Source organism: Heliangelus exortis, chromosome 12 (genome assembly GCF_036169615.1).
Source record: "Heliangelus exortis chromosome 12, bHelExo1.hap1, whole genome shotgun sequence".
NCBI classification, from domain to species: domain Eukaryota; kingdom Metazoa; phylum Chordata; class Aves; order Apodiformes; family Trochilidae; genus Heliangelus; species Heliangelus exortis.
In genome coordinates, this window is record NC_092433.1 from 622710 (window position 1) to 646393 (window position 23684).

A 23684-nucleotide genomic window follows, 5' to 3' on the forward strand; every position below is an offset into this window, starting at 1 on the left:
CAGATGGGAAGGGGCATCCCCCTCCCTACTCACCCCCCTGACTACAGGTCCTCATTTCTGGAACAAAGAAAATCCCACCTTTCCAAAGGCTGGAGACAGGTCAGTGCAATTGTACTTTTGTGTGGATGAGGGATGGAGGGGTTTGCCCGGGTTACCAGCCCAACCCCAGGCACAGCCCCAGAGCTCACAGCACTGCCTGACACACCCATGCTCAGATATATTATCCAGAAACTGTAACTAGCAAATAAATCCCTGCAGGAGTTGTTACATTCTGTGTATTTAATGTATTCTGGTTTCAACCTTTCCCACTTTACCAGGAGCATACTGAAGGCTGAGGGAATTTTACCACTGCTAAAAAACGACACCTCAACTCTTTCACAAAACTGTGTATCTGCTTCCTTCTCCCCGAATCAGCCCAAATCCAAATTACTTCTAGTCCCAGCCACAAACCTGGGGTACCAGCATTGCATTAAGGCTCAGAAAGTGATGCTGAGTTTCAGACTTTCCACTCCTCCCCTAAGCTGGAGGCAGTGTCCCTGCTCCAGAAGCCAGGGAGGAGAGGGCTCAGCGTGCTGGGGTCTGGGAGGGACACAGACAGTGCTCAGGACCAGCTCCTGCCTCTCCAGCAGCCAGAAGCTGCTCTACCCCAGCACACAAACTCTGCAGCATCAAAGCCCCTGGTGGGACAGCCAGCACGGTGCAGAAGAAGCACTCGTGACATTATAATAAGTAATAAAGGTCATAATTAGCAATTAACCTGAGCTCACCCCCATCCCTTAACAACTGGTATGATTTCTTGATGTGTCATTTAGCATGGACTGCAAAATGCTCTGCCTGAACAACAAGGTGTCATTTGCAAGAACACCCATCCAGTTTCAGAAGCTTCCACCAGCAGAAAAAAAACTCTGCAGGTACTGTGGGAAAACCAGAACTTCCCAGCAGGAGAGACTCAGGCTTCACGTGCTGATGTCAGTGACAGCAGTGACACCCCAGCATCCAGAAAAACAGCAGCCAGCACTGTGGAAACAAGAAGAAATGCTCAGAAAGACCAAAAAAATGGGAAAGAAAGCATCAGTTCCAAGAGCAGTGAATTGAGCTGCTCCTTGGGTTTGAGTCCTGTGTGCTGGTTTTCTGGTGGCTGTTGCAGAGTGAGCTCTGAGCTCCTCCATGCTCCCTGCTGTCTAAGGAGGTAACAGACAGGCCTCCTCCGAAGCAGAAGGATTTGTCTCATCTAATCAGCCATGTATTTCCACAAAACACACAGGAACTTTTGGGACCTCAAGCCTGCTGTCAGACGTGGTTAAAGCTCAGAAGTCAGCTGGGAGAACAGAAAGATGGGAACAGAAGGACTCACACATCTGTGTCACTTCAGGAGAAGACCCAAGAGCCAGGAACAGCAGGAAAAAACCCACGTGTGCTGGGTTGGGCACACGTGCAAGCATCCAGCACCATGGAACCTGCTGAATTAGGGCCTGAAGGAGAGATAACCCTGCCTGGACTGGACAGAGGGGACTGCACATGAGCATTTTCAGTGAGCATTTTCACATATGCTCACCTTGCTGCATTAGAAACATAATTTTAGAGGGACAGAGCTCCTTTCCAAACCAAACTGGATCTGTGTGGCTGCCTTTAGGAGCCCACCAGCTCCAGCAACAGAGGGAGGGAAAGAAGAGCTGCACTCTGCACTGGGTTGTTTTGACTGTCCTTAAGCTCAGCTAAATGGGGTAACTTCTTTGACTCAGTTTCTCCACCTGTAAAGCAGTGACATTAATACCTCCTCAACAGCCTTGGAGGTTCCGTGGTATAATTAACAACGAGTGGCTCAGTGCTTTGGAGATGACAATCCCAGTGCTGCTTGTGCTGCTGACACACAGAGCTTTTGCTTTATAGGTTTGTCTCTACTGCCTTTAAATTCTCTCGTGGAAATTCACAAATCAGTATTTTCCTTGTGACATTAACTTTTCCTTCCCAAATCCACATATTTTCATTGGTACTTTGTTAAACTCTAATTTACATTCAGGTTTCTGGACTGGGCCCAACGCTGGGACTTGATAAGAACAAGGAGACTGTGTTGGAGACACAGCCTCCTCCAGCTTGTAAAAACCTTGAAGGGGCTCTTCTGTTCTGCACAATTTTGACCATGTTGCTTTAGTCTGAAGAGGAAGAAGCAGGAGAAGGTACAGGCACTAACTCATGGGGATTCCCCACTAACCAGGCAGGACAGGAGATGGGAGGCAGTCAGGGTGCATCCCATCTCTGCCTCCTTTAGTGTTTATTAATTCTCTGGGGCATGGGGGTGTTGCCCACTCTTTTTGATGTTTGCAACTGTACTACAAGTTCATCACATACTTACAAAGTAGCTGTCCTTTGCTTTTGAAAAGAGGAACAGAATAAGTCTGCTTGTTACAGTCTGTTTGAGAAATGCAAACAGGATTGAATTACAGCAAGGAGCTTCTCTCTCTGCTTCTTCACTCTGCACTTCAGCCAGGCATGAGTTCTGCTCTCTTGCATAAACTTAGCTCTTTGGTAGCCTGAACCACATTTTGCCTTTTCTTTTTTTCTCTTTCTTTTTTTTTTTTTTTTTCTTTTTCTTTTTTTTTCCAAACTGATTTGCAGTTGTGGCATGCAGCAGAGAATTAGCCTTTTGGGAGAAAGCATGAATGACTTGACCTCTATAAAACTATTTGTAAAAGTGAGTGAAATCAGGACCTCCCTGAAAAACAAATGTTACAGCCAACCAAGCCAGCTGTACAATATTTTTTTTAATTGCAAATGGCTGAGGGACCTGAGGGATGTCACTGGCCACTGCAGGTGCTTGGCACCTTTGAGACTGAGAGATAAAATTTCCTATTTCTGGAGTGCAGACCCTGCCTCTGCAGCATGTGGGCACCCAAGGGTAAGTCCCACCGAAGTGTTTATCACAGCAAAGGTCTCAACACACCTCTCACACCCCAGTGACATGAAAGGATCAGCTGCTTAGGGTAGGGGCTGTCTGCTCTTGCTGAAAGAGGCAACTCACACCAGAGAGGAAAGATCACAGGCAGAGCTGAACACAGATTAAATGTTTTTTTTCAAAAGGTGCAACCCAGATAGCAGGGAAATAAAAGTAAGCACAGGAACAAAATGCAGACATTGAGAACTTAAATTACAGTCGGAGATTTACAGATTTTCTGCAATCAGCAATATCCAGATTGTTCAAGCCTGAGTCATAAAACAATTTTTAAAACACCCGAAATAAATCATATTTAGCAGCTGAGGTTATTACTACATGCTTCCCTGGGGTATAATAGTTTGGGCACTGAACACAATTAATGATAATCCATCCTCAGACACTATTTTTGCGAGCAGGTTAATTGTTGTTTGTTGTTTTTACATCATGTTTTTTGAATGCATTACATTTGAGGCACTTGCTGAAGTCCCCACTGGTTTTGGTCATCTCAAGGCATGACAAAGGAAAGAAAAGTTCAGATCACTCTGCAGCAAGGTACCATTTTGACACAATTGCATTGCTGCTATTCATAAGCATAAAATGCTAAACTACTCCAGTGGCTCAGGTGCATGAAACCCATTTTCAGCCACTACCTGCATTCCAAATACCATAAGGGAGATTCTTCTAGGTTGATGGTAAGAAAATGAGTCTTTAAAATACACTGCACGCTACACCTTAGGCAGGAATGTGTTAGAAAAAAAATTGTAATTTTTCACCTTAAAAGAAGCAGTAAAAAACGATATGAAAAAAATAAAGGAGGAAAGTGGGTTTTGTCTGAAAGCAACCAGCTGAATGAAGCTGAAGAAAGAGGTGTGATTTCTAAGAGCATCCCTGAAGCCTCACGGAAGCCCAGGTCTGGTTTTCATTAGTGGTATTCACACTCCAAGCCTCCAAGCTATACATTAGTTACTCCATATTCTTCTTAGAAAAAGCTGTGTGTGAAGAGCTTGGCACTTTCTGCATCACAGCCCTGGTTCCACACAGAGCCAGGGAGCTCCTCCAGCCAGCCAGCCCCTCACCACAGCCCTTGACCCCTTCCAGGCTCTGCAGAGCTCCTTCTACAGCAGCACAGATTTGGCTGCATTTTTTCTTTCCTTCAACTGTGTAGTTGTATTTTGATGATGAGCCAGATTCTGGATGCTGTTCCAGTCTTTCTGGGCTGCTCTAGGGGCAAAAGGGACCAAACCATTGCACTGACTGCTGAGCTGGGAATTACTCAAGCACAGGGTGCCACAGAGCCAGCCTTCATTACCTACTTTCAGATCAGATCACAAAAGTGGTCAATAAAGTATCAAACACAGGACTAATTTAATTTTCCTTTCTTAAAAAAACAGAGTTCTCCCAGTTGGAGTAATGCAGAGAATCCAAGATGTTTATCTTCCCATATTTAAGAGGACTGGAGCTGCAGTGGGCTGTTAAAAAAACATCTCTCTCTTTTAATATCATGTTGAGATAATGCAATTGCTTAAAAGTGGTTTCCCAACCTCTGCTGGTCTGTGGAGTCCTTCATATTTTCCTGACACCCTCCATAAAGCCAATTCAAGCCTACCAACATCAGGCATCAAAAGTCTCTCAAAACCAGACAATCATTCCAAGGGATCCCTGGATCATGCTGAATTAGAAGATTCTCTTTTTTTGAGACCTGGAAAAACCCAAAAAGACATGAAACTGCCTAGGTCTTGGCCAGCCAATGCTGTGAGAAAGCAGGAGCAGCTCAAAAGTTGCTCTTTTAATTTTAATTGAGGAGAGCAATCAGTGAGTACAACCACACTGGCACATTTTATAAGACACAGACACCCACATGATGTCAGTCCTGAATCCAACAGAGTCAGTGTGCCCTCAGCTACTCCTCCTGGATACCCACTGCATGCTAACGTGAATATAACATGTAGAATAAAATGTACCTGTCCAAATGAATATGTATTAATTGGGACTTAATTATTAATTGGGATTAATAATGGGACTGACAATCTGTCCCATTCACCTAACAACCGGATTTATGTCAACAACTCCACAAAATAATGCCATTTTCTGCCTTAATGAACCCTCAAGATTAGAAGTTACTAATTTCACTGTGTTGGTCTGGTTGCAGTGTTTTCCTGGTGCTCTGTTGATCGTAGCAGCTGTCTTGGATTTGAACACAAGGCAACAAGCAGTCCCCACCTTCCTCTGGCCTCACTGTTTCTCCTGTGCATGCCAAATTCCTCCCTGGTGTTCCTCCCAGCAACATCACTGTTCTCACAAGTTAGCAAGAAAGCCTCCAGGAAGAGCTGGGAGAGGGTTTTACAAACATCAGCTTGTGTAAGAATTCAGTTTTCCAGGTTCTGTATTTAACACCCCACCATGATTAGGAACCACAGGTCTTTACATGAGGTGTTTCGTGTCTGGGAGACTCACGGAAAAAGCTGAGAGTAGCTTTATGTTTGAGAACATCCCCTGAAAAGCCATTTTTAACTTGTAAACTCGATTCAGGTTGTGCAAAAGCTCCAAGGCATCTGACCACACCTGGGGGTTGTACTTGTGCAATACCCAGACACACACACACACACACACACAGTCAGAGGCTTTATGTCCTGCAGTGTGTCCCTGTGCTGAAGTCACCTGGAGGTCCTCCTCACCTCCCTGTGACACTGGATTTCAGGAGAACACCTTCAACTATTGCTTCAGCTATGCTGGGACCAAAGTATTCTCCTGGCTCTGGTCACAGGGCACCTCAGAGCTTGTCTGAGTGCTGGAACAAGTCAGCCCCAGCAGCAAACACTCTGCCCAAGCTCCCAGAACCTCCTCCCCAGGGTCCATGGGAAGGGGAGATGTCCCCAAGGACAAGCTCTGCCCCAGAGTTCAGGCTCTGAGGAGTCCTGAAGTGTCTCTGCACCCCAAACTGTGGATGGGAGAGAAGGGGAAACCACAGCTCTCCTGGGTGCAGCTGCACCCCTGGCAGGGCTGAGCCCCCAGCACCCAACCCCACGCTGGGTGCAGCCCTCAGGCACCTCTGGAGCTCAGGCAGCCTCACGCACACCCAGACCTGCAGCTCTGCTCCCTCCTGCAGCAATGGCAAACTGCAAGCAGTGGCCAGATAACCTCCCAAAAGCAAGCTGATTGAAAATAAACCTCCCTCCCAGCTGACTGTACATCCATCTATCTTTCTCCTCATTGCTTCTACTCAGGAGCAGTCTCCAAAAAGCTTCGTGTAACTTGAAAGCCACTGCTGCTCCACTCTTCAGAAGGTGTCTGCATGGGTTTAAAGTTCTTTTGATCTTTAAGACCTCAGCTGGCAAAACATGGCCTTAGGGAAGAACCCTTCAAGCAAGCAGCTTGCCTCCTGCTTTTCAAGGGTGCACTGGGCATACCTGGGTGTCCCAAAGTTCTCTTCCACAGCCTCATCTGAAGCTGAGTTAGTACAGCTGCTGAAAAATTCTGATAACCCAGTAACTTCTGACTTATTCATACAATTATTAAAAGTAATGAATAATCAGTCAATGCAGAACCACTTCTCATCTGTCATATTTTGGTCAAACAAAGGATATGTTTAACTCTGACTACTGAACATGTAGACATAACCATTCAAAATCCAGTCTGGAAAGCAAGGAGCTCGAAGGATCACCAGGTATTCACTGGGAAGGTCAAGCTCAGCTTGGGAGCCATGACAAGAACAGAGATGTGAGTCCATAGCAAGGGGGACCCAAACCACCCCAGGTGGGCTCCAGGCTGTGGGGGGCCCTGTGCTCCTTAGAGCTGCTGCTGAGCTTCCATCACCTCTGCCTGCTGCAATGCAGTGACTGAAGCCACTCCTAAGGGCCCATGCTCAGGAAAACTTGTATTCTCGGAGACATGGGAAAGTTTATAGATTTCCAAAGGTTAAAAAAAAAACATTTCCATCCCTGTAGTACCCAACAACCCCAGGATTTCATCAGGAAAGTTTTTAGAAGATGGATATTCACTCAATTGCAGGCAGAATATGAACACTGTGGATGTCCTTCCATGGAAACAACAGTCTTAATAATGAGCAGCATTACATGCTCCCCATCACTAATCACTACTGCTTTAATTTTCAAAAAATTCCCTTTAAAATGTCAAGATGTTCCCCAAGAAAACGGGCTGCTTGGGTGAGCACACCAATTCATCACTACACTGCACAGCCCATGCAGCCCCTGGAGCCCCAACTCCATTTGGGTTCTGGTAACAACTTCTGTGCAGCTGGGTTTGGGGTCAGGAATGGGTGGCAAGGGACCCCACCTGCCACCCCCTGGCCCCAAGCACTCAAGAGCTCCTCAGCTTTGCAGCCCAGGAGAAGCAAAGAGCCACAGTTCTGCTCTTCTGAAGCAACAAGAAATGGGTCACCCAGGAGCAGAGATGTAATCTTGCTTTGAGTGAAACATGTAAAACTACAAATTGAAACCAGTACCAAAGAGACAGGAAGCCCATGCAGAAGACAAAGTATTAACTGAAATAAGCAGTGAAACATCTTTACTGCACATTTCCTGACCCACTGACGTAAGCAGTGATTGGTATGAAGAACCTGAGCTGAGCATTTCCTCTTGTGCTCTGTGTCCTGGAGCCTGACACCAGTGTCATGGTACCATAGAAACAGCACATTGCCAATTACCAAAAAGCTGTTCAGATAAAATGCCTTGCAAAATGAAAATTCATGCAACAATGGTAACCCTCTGAGCCAATTCCTGCTCTTAGAGTCCATCCTCTTCTATGAATGCAGGAGCTATATTCAGATCTGCTGATCTCCTATTAATAGAAAGGAACCTAAATATGACTAACGAAATCAAAAAGGGAGAAACAACTGTATTGAGACAAGCTAAAAGCATGTTAGTAATCCTAAGGCCATTCTTTAAATATACACACATCTGCTCCAGGTCTTCTCATGACTGTATGTTTCATTTTGTCTCAAATACCCTTCTCCCAGGTTTCAGAGTAAGTTTGGTCTTACAGTCCCTTTTGTCATATTAAGATTCAAATCAAGCTTTCCCCTCAGTTTAGCTTCTGATTAAGCTGTACAATATTTTTTAAACCACTACAGGGCATTTGAGCTGTCATAATAAAAATCTATAAGCTTGAATCCTCTGACATCAGTCATAGAACTTGTTGAATTTATCACCAATCCTCTCAGAATAAAAAATACACATAGAAAACCCAACAAAACCACTTACATGCCTATGCACCACTGGAGACACAAATATGTCCACACATGTATTAATCTATACATACAAACACAAAGAATATATCATGGAACCACAGACTTGGCCCTAAAAAGACTCCATGAAGTCCACCAGAGAATTATGATTGATTTCATCTAGATGCTCAGAGACTACCAAAAAGGAACCTAAGAATCTAAAATTATACAACTAGACAACAGATATTGAACTCTCCACTGTAACTCACCCAGGGACAGGACTGCTCCTGTTCACCCCAGCATCTTCTGAGCTGACAAGCTCAGAAGCTCTGGAAGCAGAAGATGCAAGATCAACCTCTTGCCTCTCATTTCCAGTCCCTAAGACCATAGATATTTGCCACACACGGTGCCAGTAACTTCAGATTAAAGCCAGCTGAGGTCTGGGGGTAGGGATTGACACAGCAGAAGGGGCAGACACAGGACACCTCAGAACAGAGCATCAGATACATCAGATATTGATGGGCTCAGTCCCTGAGCCAGGCAGGCCCTCAGCAGGTGCTCAGAACTGATTTCAAACAACTCAAAATGCTGGTCTGGAAGAAAATCTTGAACCATCTGGGCCACCAATTACAGAACTTTTCCACCCAGCACTTGTACAAGTGGCACTCACCAAGTGGCAATGCTCATATCTCTGTTCAAAGCTCAGCTGTGCCCCTCCACCCCTTAAAAAACTGCAGAGCAGGATTTGGGTAAGGCTGAGCAAAGGTCTCCTCACTGTGCACAGTAAGAAGGGGCTAAATCTTGCACATCACCATCAGTTTTACAGAGGAAAATGGATCTGCAGCACAGGAATGGAGCCAAGCTGGATTAGATGGAAAGCTTGGCCACTCTGGTGTAAAGTACACCACAAGAAAGCCCAGAGGGTGAGTTGGCTGGGATGGTTACCACACACTACATCTCCTGTAAGAGGATGATTTGTGAGGGTCACAAGTTCTATGCTACCCCTTTGTCAACATAATGTACTCTTAGGTCTTTTGGTTTAGAAAAATTCTTGGTGCCATCACTTGAATTCCAATAAGTTTGCTGGAAACACAGTTCAGGATGACAAAGGCCTTTAAGGAACGAGTGGACCATCCACCTTCCATGTGTGCTGAAATCAGTGCCTGCAGAGAAAATCTGAGAGCTGGTGTTTCATCAGTTCAAGCAATTAAATCATCAAAGCCCCATCAGCACTTCCAGAACCACCAAGACAACAATGATGTCTTTCTTCAGTCCTTATGAACCACTGTAGTCATTTCTAGAGCTGGCTAGAGGAGGTCTGGTCTTGATCCAGATAACTGAGACCCAAACAAAGCCAAGGGTCCACCTGCAATCCTGGAACCTCCAGATGAAAGATCCTGAGCCCATGGGCAGGGCAGGCAGTGGCACCATCCCTGCCCAAATGGAGCGTGCCAAGAGCCCCTGAGCCAAGTACAAAAATGTACAGCTGGTGAGTTTGTGCTTTGCCTTGTTATGAATAACAGGATTGCATTTTCTTCATAGATCTTTTGATTTTTTTTATTTTTTTTTTCCTTTGGGAGACTCGAGGGTTTTAATGGCATTAATTCCTATTTGCCAACCTTGTCTGTATAAATGAGGATGTTCATTAAATTACTGTTAAGTGATGAGCACTATAATTAGGCCACATTTAAAATGCAGCACGTCTAAGTCAAAGACTATCCAGGATGTTCTCTTTTTTTATTAAGATACACTCTGAAGGAGGTCTACTGCTAATTCAAAATGAATTATATTTTCCAACAACTCCTTCTCACTAAGGCAACATACAGACCAAGGAGAGACACCACAGATTGGCTCTTTTCAGTTGACATTTTTGCACATGCTCTGGGCTCTGATGTCTTTCATTAGCTATTATATTAGTATGGAGTTTATGGAGTAATTTTTTTGTCTCTGACAGCAGTAAAGAAAGGAAAGAAAAGAAACATGAAACACTGGGCTGCATCCAACTCCTTGAGTTGTGATATGGGAAGCAAAATGTAATGTCACAATCTTGATGGGAAGTTGCCCAGCTTAAGGCACTTGTAGTTTATTTTGTCTCCCCAGAACCAGAGGCTCCCTGGGGACACTCTGATCAGACACAGCACCCTTGAGGAGGTACCAGCTGACACAGACCTAAGTGCACAGCTTCAAGATAAGGGACAATTCATTCCTACAGCATCTTTTGTGTTGTCTCATGGAGATACCTTAGAGAGCACCAAGCTGTCTGCGTTTGCTATTTTAGGCCAGACCATCCACAGCTGCAGATTTGTTGATTTTTAATCTTTGAACACAGAAGTGGCTGAGTGAGGCTCACTGAGTTGTGCAGAAAATCTGTGGCAGACTAGAGGCAAGTCCAGTTCTTCCAATTCCTGCTGCTGAAAGACAGGATTCTCATAAGAACAGACCAACTACAAATAAATTTAGGCTGAAAATAAGGTTTCTAACCATGGGGTGGTGGTAAAAAGTGCCAGACCCTTTTCCCCCTTGTTATTTTGTATCAAGACAAAATTCTATTTCATCTCCCTGTCACATAGTTCAAAATAATTACAGGCTCAGAAGTTGCCCCTGGTGTTTAGTCACACAATTCCAGCTGAGTGCAATGTCTGTACTCTGGATGACATCAAAGGCAACACCTTCAAGAGGTCACTTTTATCAGAGACTCCATGAGGAGAACAGCTTATGTAAATTTTTGCACAGCAACTGATTCCCATCTATATCCAAAATTCATCATCCTCCCTTGACAACTGCATAATGAGAGCCTGGTTCTGTTCTCTGCCATGCCAGGCTGAGAGCAGGACCACGCTAATGGAAATCAAGAGACTCATCCAAACACTGCTGGGATTAGCATTTACATCTCCCTATTTCACAGTTTCTTTCTCAAATTCATGCCCTGGTTAGAAGGTTTGTCCTTGAGCTTCTTTCTTTCCTTGACTCTTGGTCTCTGGCAGTCCCAATGTCACCCATCACCCTGCCAAGGACTCACCCCCCAGTTGATGGGGAAGCTGCTCAGCCCAGGGTGGTTCCAGCTCTTGTCATCTTTGTTCTGCCCCTTCTCCTAACTTTTGGGTCAGTCTGTCCCAAAAACAGGGGGGTAATAAGCCAAGAGAGGAGGAACCAGAGGAAGAGGTGGAGGTAAAGAGAAAGAAGAAAACAAAACTCAAAGAGAAAATTGCCAAGCTAGAGCAAATTAAAATCAAAAGGTCAAGAAGTGCATTAAACAAACAACACAAAAATAACTCCTCTTAAATCATCCTTCTATTTTTCAACTTATTCTTTGAGTAATTCAACTCAGAAAGAAGTGGCACCAGTCCACAAAAGAATATGGTCAGAAACAGTAATAAAACTTGCATTTTTTTCCAGTCTACATGTCCAAAAGGAATTGCAGGGAGCCTGGAAGTGCTGGGAAAGTCACAAAGCCCAAGGTGGTAGCTGGCAGACCCCACCACACCATTACCCAGGCCTTGTTCCTGAACTTTGCAACAGGAGGTGGGGATGAGGGCAAGGGGAGCTCCTGGCTTTAAGGTGTGAGGTGACAGCCTGCAGGTGTGGAAAAAGAACTGGTTTGCACACATGGGTTTTCTGTCACTTGCTTTCTCTCTCCCCCTCCTTTCACTGGTTACCTTCTGCTCTTTACATGTGGTTTACCATTTCATCTTCAACTGCTGTGCCAGGTGTTGTTAGCTACTGACCACAAAACAGGCACCAGCAAAGACACCAGCCTGATGTGACAGCATCTGAGCTCTAAACATGACCTAATATTCAAAATATATGTCTGAACAGTCCCTTTGGGGCATTTTGCAGAAGAATTCAAAAGCAAATTAAGTGTGTCACACACCTCATAGGATCACTGAATGTCAGGGGTTGGAAGGGACCTCTGGAGATCCCCCAGTCCAACCCCTGTCCCAGCAGGATCCCCCAGGGCAGGACACACAGAACACATCCAGGGGGTTGGAAAGGCTCCAGAGAAGGAGACTCCAGAACCTCTCTGGGCAGCCTGGGCCAGGGCTCCCTCACCCTCACACTCAAGGAGTTTCTCCTCATGCTGAGGTGGAAATTCCTATGTTCCAGCTCCAACCCATTCTTCCTTTTCCTTGGGCACCACTGAACAGAGATTGTCCCCTTCCTCTTGCCCCCCACCCCTCAGATATTGATGGACATTCAGCAGATCCCCTCTCAGCCTTCTTTTCTCCAGGCTGAACAGCCCCAGCTCTCTCAGTCTTTCTTTACAGCAGAGATGCTCAAGTCCCTTCCTCATCCTTGGAGCTCTCCCTTGGACTCTTTCCAGTAGATCCCTGTCCCTCTTGAACTGGGGAGCCCCAAACTGGATCCAGTATTCCAGGTGTGGTCTCACCAGGGCAGAGCAGAGGGGGAGGAGGAGAACCCCCCTAAATCTGCACTTTTCCTGATGCACCCTGGGGTACCATTGGCTCTCTTGGCCACAAGGACACTTTCTGACCCATGGAGAATTTACTCTCCAAGGTCTTTCTCCATGGAGCTGCTTTCCAGCAGGATGTCCCCTGCTCTGTGCTGGTGGTTGGTGTTGTTCCTACTCAGATGCAGGAGTATCTCTCCAGCAATACCCAGGAGCAGGGCATGGTCCCTTTCCCATCTCTCCATCCCAATGCTGAGACCAACACAGCATCTGCTCCAGGAGGGACAGAGGCAGTGACCTCAATAACAGCACCCTGATCATGCACCAGGAGGAATCAGTAAGGAATTTCTGTACTACCTTTTACATAAGCAAAAGTGGCCTGATCCAAAGTCCATTGGATCAGTAGGAATTTTCCACTAAAATGAACAGGTCAGTATAAACTGAAGTTTTAGATCACAGGCCCACAGGTCAGCAACAGAATTAACACCTAGCATGATCACTCCTCATAGATGTTCTCAGATGCAGCTTACCACAACTTTTAAAAATACAGAGGAAAACAGCATGAAAACCCCATGTGCCTCTAAGGTGAAAAAAGGCTGAAATCTCAGCAAATGTATTTGCTCCCCTGTGAGCTGCTCTGCCTGCTAAAGACAGAAATGGTAGTGAGATACAACCTTTATTAATCAAACTTCCATGCACAGTCACTGATCAGCTTCCAAATCCATAACACAAGGATAAGTCTTCTCCAGTTGAATTTGTCCCTTCCAGTCCTGATCAAGATCTCAGAGAAGCCACCAAAGCACTGCAAGAACTGGGATTGAAACAGTAAGAAACTTGATTCTCACAGTTTGTTCAGGTGAAACAGCTTAATGCTTGCCCTCCAGCAGCCCCTGGGATGGTAGTGTTCTCCTGCTCTGGAATCTCTGAAAGCACCAAAGTTTTTCTGTGTACTGCTTCAAGCACCAAGTTGTGTTTCCTGTATCAACACATTTTTTAAAAATTTATTTTAAATAGGCCCAGCTTAGTTGTTTACACACACGGTGGCACACACTGTTTGAATCCAGGTTTCATCATCTCTACATATATAAAACATTTCTGCCTTTGTCTCCTAGACATTGACCAAGTGGTTCTTGTTGGCAGTGGTGATGCTCCCAGAGAACACAGAAAGAGGAAAAGAGCACCACAGAAGAGAAAAACGGTCTCATCACATGAAGATGGTCAGGTACTCCAGAGATCTGCATTGCTGTGCCTCAGACATGTTCATAAAATGACACCAACACTGTCTGCTCTGGTTTTATCTTACAGATCATAGGCACCCTTGAGGAGAGGCTTTCTTCTGGTCTCTAATGCCACTTAGCACCACAGACTTCAGTCTCAGATGCAAGACTGTAAAAAGTAAACAGCAGACACATTTGTAGGGTTTCAGAAAGCTCTCCTCACACTTCAGTGCAGACTCCTCATTTGTGAACTATAATCAGCAGAAATCATGGACCTTTGCATTGCAAGATTTTCAACTCCACTGTTACACACACTGAGGCTGAGCAGAGACAACTCAGCTCCCAGAACAACAAACAGAGCAGAAAGGAGCATAGGAACTCACTTGAGAAAATACTTTTAAGAAAGTAAGTACACTTGAAGTAGAGGATATTTCCCTGAAAACTGAAGAGTGTTTCTATTGTGCACAGAGAAGTGACCAAGTCTCTCCAGGTTTTTCCATGGAACAGCCATGTCACAGGGCAGCTTATCCCTTCTGCTTTGGCCTGGGGAGAGCAGCAGCTTCACACTCTTTAACAAATATGTAGAGTTGGTGGTTTTCTACTGCAGGGACCAGCCTGGTGGTCACCCTAAAGGCACGATGCCCCCAAACCTCTCCTACTCACACCATACTCCTAATAGAAGCCCCTGGTCAGCAGAGGAACTCCTCCCACGACATCTCCTGCTGGCTAAGATCTAAAAACCAAGCTGAGTAAATACTGACATTTTCCCACCAAAGTCACTGAGAGCTTTAAAGAGCTCATGCAAGCTGAGTCCTGGTTCTGGGGCCCAGTCTGGAGTTGGATTCTCTGTCATGGTAGTGACATTAAATCAAAAGGTGGACTCACACATAAAATTGTCCCTTACTCTTCCTCTCTCAGGCTCCCAGCTCACTACCAGCCATGGGCAACTCTCCAAATAGCTTCAAGTCCGCTGCCTGTCTCCACACACACTTCAAAACTTCCACACATCAGGTACTGGGTGGACCAAACCAACTCATTCTTTATCAGCTGCAAATACTCAGTGATGAAGCACATTCTCTAACAGATCCTGACAGTCAAATGCAACAGTGAACAAAACCCAACAGCAACATCCTTGCTTCCATGTACACATCAGAAACCACGGGTTAAACTCTGCCCAGTGCAGAAGGGTTTAGGAAGGGGAATTGTCTTGGGGGAAAAAAAAAAAAAAAAAAAGCATCCTTGGTTTACTGTACAATCAGCAGCAAATATCTGTGTTATTAGTGTCTCAGCACTTCTTTCTCACCTCTGCTCTTTGCCACTGCTCCACCAAAAGCTCCAGGATGCATCCCATACAAAAGTTACTCTCAAATCACTCTTGTATTACAGCCACGTAGCAAACCCAGCTGAAGTGTTCCCCAGAAGGCAGCCCTGGGATGCAGCCTGCATTTGTTTTCATTAGCATGACACCTTCTGTGTGAGTACAGGTCAAAACTGCTTCACAAAAGTGTCTATTATTAGCAAGTGCCTCTTGTTCCTCAGCAAAAACAAAACAGTGGTGTTGTATAAATGAAATATTATATATCTAGGAACAAAGGAAGTCCAACAGCAATAAACTAAGCTTCTAGAACACAGCAATCTGAAGTTACTGCACAATCAAAATCTCTGCCAGCACCGTACTGCTAAATGGCCTACCTAGAACTGGTACACACCACCAACAAATGTATTTTCCAACGCTGAAAGTCAGAAACCCCAAATCAGCAATTCCACTCCTTCTTGAGACCCCACAGACCAAGGTCATAGTCTCAAGGTTTGATACAACACATCATGCACTCACTAGGGGCAAGGAGGATGGACACTTCTATCTATCCACGAGGTATGCAGGACCCCAGAGATGCCCAGAGCTCCAGGGGAAGATCATCCTGAATGGGACCTGAGCCTCAGCCCAGGGCAGCACACACAGCAGCAGCACCAACGCTTCGCTGCACACTCAGCCCTTCTTCACCATGCCCAGAACTCAAAGATGAGATGCATCTCTACCAGGAATGCCACCTCACAGGTCACCGAGGTGACAGGCCACCCCCCTCCTGGGAGAGCCCCGGGGCTGCCCTCAAGGACAGAAGGCAGAAGGGACACCAAAAGCTGAGCCAGAAGCAAACACTGAAGAGTGGGAGCTGGGTTCAGCTGAGCCAGTGGGATGTATTCACTTCTTCCCCTGGAATGCAGCTCTGCAACATAAAACAATTTAAGTACCATCTTGTAAAACATATTCCTTCTTTCTTGCCCTCTGTGATTTTAGGAATTAACTTCTAAAAATACACACATAGATATCAGGAAATAACCCATTATATAAGAACTGTACCAATCGACCGCAGTCCTGCTGTGACCGCTTCATTTCTCTTTACTGCACAGCCTGCAACAGGGCTGTGTCCCCACAGCAAAAATAGCCACACAATCTCCACAGCTCACCAGAATATCTCTAACCCTGGCCTGTCATAAACTCACACTTGCAATCCAGTAGATCCTTCAGTACTTTTTCTTTTTGTAACTCCTCCAAAAGCAGCAGCCCTGGGAGCAACACTCACTCCTCACCGTGCGACCTGCCCTGTGCTGAACCTGACCCGACACAGCTTGGCTGGATGAGAGCAGGGATGTAGCACATCTCCAGCTCCCACATCTCCAACCCAGACACCTGTTTGACTGCCCCTGGGTGAGCATTTACTGCTGGCTCCAGCTGAGACACTGCCAGCATCTCCAGACAGCCCTTAGCCTTTGGCAGGGCTTGGCCATCGGGGTGGCTGGGAGGTTTCTGCACTGTGATGCATCTCAAAGTTACTTGCTACCTTTGGTAAACAGCAGCAGAATTTCCAGTTGCCTAGTGATTAAGAGAGCCAATGTGAATTTAAAGGCAAACTCCAGCTAGCTGGAAGCAAAATTAGAAAAATATCCATTAACATACTCACCAGCTGAAAGTCTGAACCATAATGCACTGCATTTATTTATAAAAACAATGCAAACTGAGTATACTCAAACTGCTAACAAGATCCTTGCCTGCTGTAAAAGCCATTTCACATTCCTGCCTTTCTAGCAGTAAGAAAAAAAACCTGTGCTTAAACTGCTCATCCCCCTGCTCATTGGCACAGTCAGCCCTCTGATTCTGCTGGCTGAGAGCAAGCCATTTGGCAGCCTGAAGACCAAGAGAACAGAAAGTTTAGACAAACAAACCCAACTGTTTGCAGGGCAAAACTTCCCTTCTCTCCTCTAGACACCTGTGTCCTTTGAAAGACACCTGGATCACACCTCCAGCTAATGTCAATTGGCCCAGCTGCACTAAAGTCAGCTCTAGCCACCTGCAGTCATTACAGTGTATCCTCCTTTCTTCCTCCTCCTCCTCCTCCTCCTCCTCCTCCTCCTCCTCCTCCTCCTCCTCCTCCTCCTCCTCCTCCATTTCCCATCCCCCAAACCCTTCCAGGGCTCTTCCCTTGGCTGTGAAGGGGCTGAGCAAGGAGATGGATTCCCAGCACCTGGCCAGTCCATGTGGAAAGCCCCAGCCTCACTCCAGCTGCCTACAGAAAGCACTGAGACCAAAGCTCCAAGATGTCTCACTGTGGGCATGCAAGAGGCAGGAGGAAGGGAAGAGAAGGACGTGCCTGGTGGCCACGTGTGTGTGTACATACTTGGTCCCGGGGCACAGCTGAAAAATGTCCAATAAACCTTTGTGAGAATCTGCTGAGCTTGTTTATGGCTTTCAGCACCCACACTTTCAGTAGTACAGAGCTGTGCCTCTCTCGTTTTCTTCTGAGAGTAAGTTTCAGTTTCTGTAATTAGTTTAAGAGAAAACCTCCCTGCTGCTTGCATCAAGAACCAGAGAAGGAGGGATTTCTCCCACTGCTAATAAAGAGTTCAGCTCACTTCCCTGTGCACAGACAACAGAAGAGGTTTGGGTTTCAACCTGGAGAGACACTTGGCATTGGTAAAGAGAGGTTTGCAAATAATCAAGCTCTGAGGAGGGGAACTAGGTTTGAATTGGATGGTTTGAAGCTTACTGAAACTGAATAATATCTTTGCCTCCCTGCAGACCAGTCTGGGAGTTCATTTATACAGAGCAAGGTCTGAGTAATTTTAATGCTGATTTACACTGGTAAATCATCTTCCAGGTGAAACATCAGCATGGGAGGTCCAGCAAGTCATAGTTTTAGTACTTCAGTTCCTGGGGCTGCATAAATATTTGAACATAAACCAACTGATGATTGTCACAGCTGCTCTGCCCTCCAAGGGCCCAGAAAACCCTTCCACCTTCCTGAGACCACAGCCATATTTTCACAAGCAATTGTGCACACTCACCACCCCAAAAAGGGAGAGCTTTACTCTGCCAACCCCACCTCCCACCAGATGAGCAAATGCTTGTTTCTCCAGCAGCCACCATGCACTGAAATATGCAGAGAAAACTCCTATTTTAGGAGAACAGAGTTTGGCATATTCCTTCCAACCACCCATCCACCACACCAAGGCTCTGGTTGTGCTGTGTCACACACAAAGCCACACAGGCTGACAGAGCAGGCTGGAGATGGGTGAAACAACTCAACTACAGATAAATGCAAATAAACACCTTACAAATACACTGAACAGCAACGAAGCCCCAGGCAACATCATTAATTTTGTACAACAATAACTACTTGTACCAAAATACACATCAATGAAGTTTTGAGCACTGCATGTGTTTGATTTGCTCTAGTTACAGTGTCCATTTATAACTTATTTTTAAATCTGAGGTAACATAAATGTTATTTGCATGGACATTGTTGTGCTAAGATCTCACTGTAATAATACTGTAATAATACATCAACATTTGGTTTCTCATTCACAGTACCACTTTTATGTATTCTTTATATATATATATATATATATATATATGTATTTATAAACACACCAGACCTGACAGTACTCTGACATTACCTTTTCATGCTCTATTTTGTGTGGCAAACCACCTGAGCCAACTGCAGTGCCTGCAGGGAACCTCCAGCAACCAACCAATGGTGAACTAAGGATGGGAGAAGGCAGGTAATGATTCTCACTGTCATATTTATGATCAACTTCCTATATTAAAACTGTCAACAATGCAATTTAAGGGTGATAAATTATTAACAGACCCCCCCCAAACTGCTTGACTATTTCTGTTGCTGAGTTGCCTAACCTGCTCTTATATCATTTCAGCACTTCAAATCACTTTTTTAAAGATGAATACCAAATTTTGAATTACTAATGACAGCTTTAGCACATTTGGCTCCCATTTCAAGGTGGTGACTGAGCTGTACCTCTGTGCTGGGCTCTGGGTGTCCTTCCAGGGCAGTCTCTGCAGTCCTGGCCAGGTTCCCCCACCAATCATTACCCCATGAGACAAACCCAGCCCCCCCTGCACACACAGAGCTCTGCATGGTGTCCCTCAGGGGGTGACACATCTGCTCCTCTGATACAGCACAGAGGACACAGACCTCAGACTGACAGATATCACCTGTGACACAGGGGAAAAAATACCTAAAGTACATGTTTAGAAATAAAAACATGGAAGTAACATTTGTACTATCCAGAGGCCCAAACCATGTAGGTTTCCTAAGATCAAGCATTCAGACTAATCATGGGGGGGTATAAAGTGCAGCAGTGTCCCTTACATCCATGGACTGACAATGATTTACTCCACTTGGTAATCCAGGTTGGAGTGTACACATTTCACTGGCCAGGTGGAGCTACCAATCTCCCTCCTGGTCTGCAAAGGGATGGATTTCACTTTTACAAGCTGTATGACATACCAGCTTGATGATCTGTAACCATCCACCCAGCAAAAACCAAAACCAAACACAACACCATGGCCACTTGAACATGTCCAGCAGTGCCTCATCTACACAGTTTTTAAATCCCTGCAGGACTGGTGACTCCAGCACCTCCCTGCACAGCCCATTCCAGCACCTGACTGCTCTCTCAGGACAGAAATCCTTCCTCAGATCTGGTCTAAACCTCCCCTGGGGTAACTCCAGCCCATTTCCTCCAGTCCTCTCATCACTCACCTGGGAGCAGAGCCCAACACACACCTCCCTGCAACCTCCTTTCAGGGAGCTGTAGAGAGCAACAAGGGCTCCTCTCAGCCTCCTCTTCTCCAAACCAAACAATCCCTGTTCCCTCAGCCTCTCCTCGGGGGACTTTTTCTCCAGACCCTTCCCCAGCTTGGTTGCCCTTCTCTGAACTCACCCCAGGACCTCAATGTCCTTTTTGTGGTCAGGGCCCCAGACCTGACCCCAGCACTGGAGGTGCAGCCTCAGCAGTGCAGAGTCCAGGGGCACCATCACTTCCCTGCTCCTGCTGCCCACACCACTCCAGATACAGACAGGATGCTGCTGGCCCTCTGGGACACCTGGGCACACCCTGCCTGACACTCACCAACACCCCCAGCTCCTTTGCCAGTGGGCACTTCCCAGCTGCTCTTCCCAAGCTGGAGCTTTGCCTGGGGTTGTTGTGACTCAGGTACAGGACCCAGGACTTGGCCTCACTGAACCTCCTACAATTGGCCTCATCCCACTGACCCAGCCTGCCCAGGTCCCTGGCAGAGCCTCCCTACCCTCAGGCAGATCCACACTCCCACCCAGTTTGGTGTTGCCTGAAAACTTACTGCCCTCACCTCTAGCACCAAGGAAGATACTGAAAAAAGACCAGCCCCAAAACTGTCCCCAAAAAATCCTCACTTTTGTCTTCAGCAGAACCTCTGTTTACTGAAACAGGTCCCAAGGCACCACCACTGAGCAGATTCCTTCTCGTTGTTCATCAGCCCTTTCAGGGCAGGAGCCTCCCCACGGAATCACCGCCTGTTGTGGTGAAGTTGTTCCTTACAACCCTCACAACAGCATCTCCTCCACAGACACCCTGCCTGGCAGGAACCTCAGCCCTCCAGGCACTGCAGCAGGTCAGGCTTCCCTGGATTTGCTAAGAGAGTCCTAGACATGGATTTGCTATAAATTCACATCACGTTTCACAAAACTGTTCCTTTAAGCTCTGTTTCAGGACAAAGTCTTAGGTCCTGACCCAGGGAGGACAGTGTTGCTCTCATGGCACTGGGGTGAACTGGAGCTGAGTCCTGTGGGAAGCACAGATGTGACCCCAGCAGTGGGGGTTTCCATTTCCCAAAGAGTCAGGAGAGCTCCACACTCACTTTACCCTAGGAAGACATGGTGGGACTGACAAAGCTGTTGAGTGTGCAACGGTCTAACCAGAAGGCAGAAGAAATTGCTGGTCTGGCAGGTGCCTGTATGGAAGCAGAGAGGGACCAAGCACTTGTCAGGTATTCCCTGTGAGCCTGAAGCTCAAACAGACTTCCAGAGTAACACCCAAATAATCTGTAAGCTGAGTTTGCCAAAACTGAAATGTAAGCTGAACCAAAGAAACAGCAGGAAGCAGACAGGAGTTTTCAGGTTTCTGGGTACTTAACAGACCCTGAGTACACAGAAGAAAGAATTCATAAATCCAGTAAGCATTAAAATTATGTCTAACCAGGCATTTTGAAGGAAACTGTGTTCTGGGATACTGATGGCATCCTGCCCAGGATGGCAAACATGGCCCTGGGCAGCAGCAGCCTAGACCACTGCTCCCAGCACTGCATGATACTGTCACACCTTTAGCATTTCCTTATTAAAACAAAACAAAACAAAACAAACAAAAAAAAAACCAAAACCACACACACACGCAAAAAAAAACCCCACACCAACTTTAATTCTGCTGAAATAGACCAACAAAACCATATCTCAATGAAGCTCTAAGCAACTCTTAAAATAGAAACTTCCTACTCCTCATTCCCCAGTGTGCCAATTTCATCCTATATCCTTTTTTTTATAAAAACAAAACAAAAACAAAACACCTCTTTGTTCACTACCTTTTTGACTTTGCTGCAAAAGCCTGTTTTGGCCAGCCAGGACAATCTTAAAATACTTTCTCTAGTCTGAGTGGAAAGCAAAAGAGAAGCTTCAGCTGTGGCTATTTGATTGCATTCATGGGCCACAATGGTTTATTCTGGCAGAGAGAGATGCATTTAAGAGGATGCTTGTCTCCTTATCAAGTGTCTCATGGTAGGTTTGTGCCACTTAAGAGCACAAAGAAGTATTTTAAAATCTTACAAAGTTAATTTGAAATCAAGTATAAGCAGCAGCATTCAAATTAACCTGTTTAACACTGATTTCCTTAGGTTTTGTAGATTGGCATAACTAGTGAATAATAGTGGAGACATAATATCCCAGTGTCCTGTAATTTTCAGTCTGTTTTCAAATTACTCCACGTGTGTTAGGAACTGCTAACTTCACATTTTTGCAACTCATTTGGTCCCAACAGACATGAGAAGCCCTAAATATTTCTTAGCAACACATTATTTTGAACTGCAGAGGAGCAGTAACAGACCCTAAAATACCCAGTTACAGTGTCATTAGTAACTGAATGTGCTCTGGAGATTGCACATTGTTATGGGTGTAATGTTATGCTGCTGAAAATTGCTATTTGCTTCAGCTGATTCAGATGTCTGCAATTCAACAAACACTGTACACAATTAATGAAGCAGATTTCCATTTAGCAGAGAACTGTAAAAAAAATTGTAATCATGTTACATTTTGAGGCGTAGATGAAATGTCTCAGTGAATGGCTCTGATTGTGCCTACACCTGGACCTCTGGGTCTCCCCATCTCCAACACTCAGCACATGGTACTGACATTCCACTGAGCTGCTGCAAAGCTGGAGATGAAGGATTCCTAAACACAATTAACATTATATTTATGTTTAACATCATGCTTTAAAATTCTGATTTTTTAAATGATAATTTAAAAATTATGTTGCAGACAGCAGGACAGCACATTCACTGGAATTCACACACCAAAAGAGTAGGAAGATGCAAACTGGCACCACTGGCACCACTACTGAAGTTACTGGATGAGAAGTAATACCTTTTATCTTTTCCTCCAGACAGCTTTTGTGCCTTTTTACAAACACCTCAAAGTGTTAATATTGTTTCCCTGCTTGTGGCTTAGCAACACAAAATCAGAGTTCATCCCAGAGTTCACCTTTGCTGTGGGCCAAGGGGAAGCTCTACCTCCAGAAGGAATGCTCCCAGTCCCTTCAGGCTGCCTTACTCCCAACCTGCTCCACCATCCCTGATGTGACTGTGACATTTCCTGTAAAATCTGTGCCTTGCAGACCTGTGGCATCAGCAGGGCCTGGGAGGAGCCTCAGTGCTCACAGAGCATCCTGCCCAGCTGGGGTGGGAGCCATGGGCCAGTGCAGCCCCAGTCTGCAGTCACAGCACTGAGCTCTGCTGCCAGCAGAACTGCAGAGCTCTGAGATTGCAAGGAAACACAAAATCCAGAAAGAACAAAGCAAAAGCAGCAGCAGCCAGCAGCAGGTTCAGGCTGTGGCCATCAGCAGTCAGATGGGGTCTGAAAATGTAATGTGTCCTCACTCCCCATTAACTCCAGGAACACCTCCTTGCAGCTCACTTGTCTTTCTGACACCATTCACCAACTCCCTCACCATGAAAACACAGAAAAAAATACTCCATTTGTAGCTAGTACTTGGTATCTGGAAAAACTTACTACCTTTCTTTTACCAAAGCATAAAATCAGGACTTTGTTTACACTGCCTCCTGAAAACAAACAAACAAACAAAACCCACAAGCAATAAAAAAACACAGCCAAACAAACAAAAAAAACCCCAATCTGTCAGCCCCTCCCTGAGAAAAGCCTGCCAGGGAAAAGCTAAGGCTTGGAGAATTAAACACTTTGAGGCTTGTCTTACCATTTCCTGAACACAATGTGTAACAGCAGCTCTGATTACAACTGATAGGTTCCATTGATCACTTCCCTGTCCTTTAGTTTTGAAGCATAAAGAACCATCTCCAACTTCAGCTTGCTCCAGCCCTTTGAATAC

The 23684-nt window shown here is 45.6% G+C and overlaps 1 protein-coding gene across 4 annotated transcripts in view; it reads right to left on the bottom strand.

The window, feature by feature from the left end:
• Window positions 1-23684, bottom strand: part of PHF2 (PHD finger protein 2) — an 83605-nt gene that overhangs the window by 46709 nt on the left and 13212 nt on the right. Inside the window, exon 1 of one of the 4 annotated variants that reach the window (XM_071755323.1) lies at window positions 18693-18715. The exons of the other annotated variants lie outside the window; for them this stretch is intronic. Coding sequence (XP_071611424.1) covers window positions 18693-18700 — 8 coding nt within the window. The 5' untranslated portion in view covers window positions 18701-18715. Of the gene's footprint in view, window positions 1-18692; window positions 18716-23684 lie in introns of those variants that run through there. 4 annotated transcript variants of the gene reach the window in all.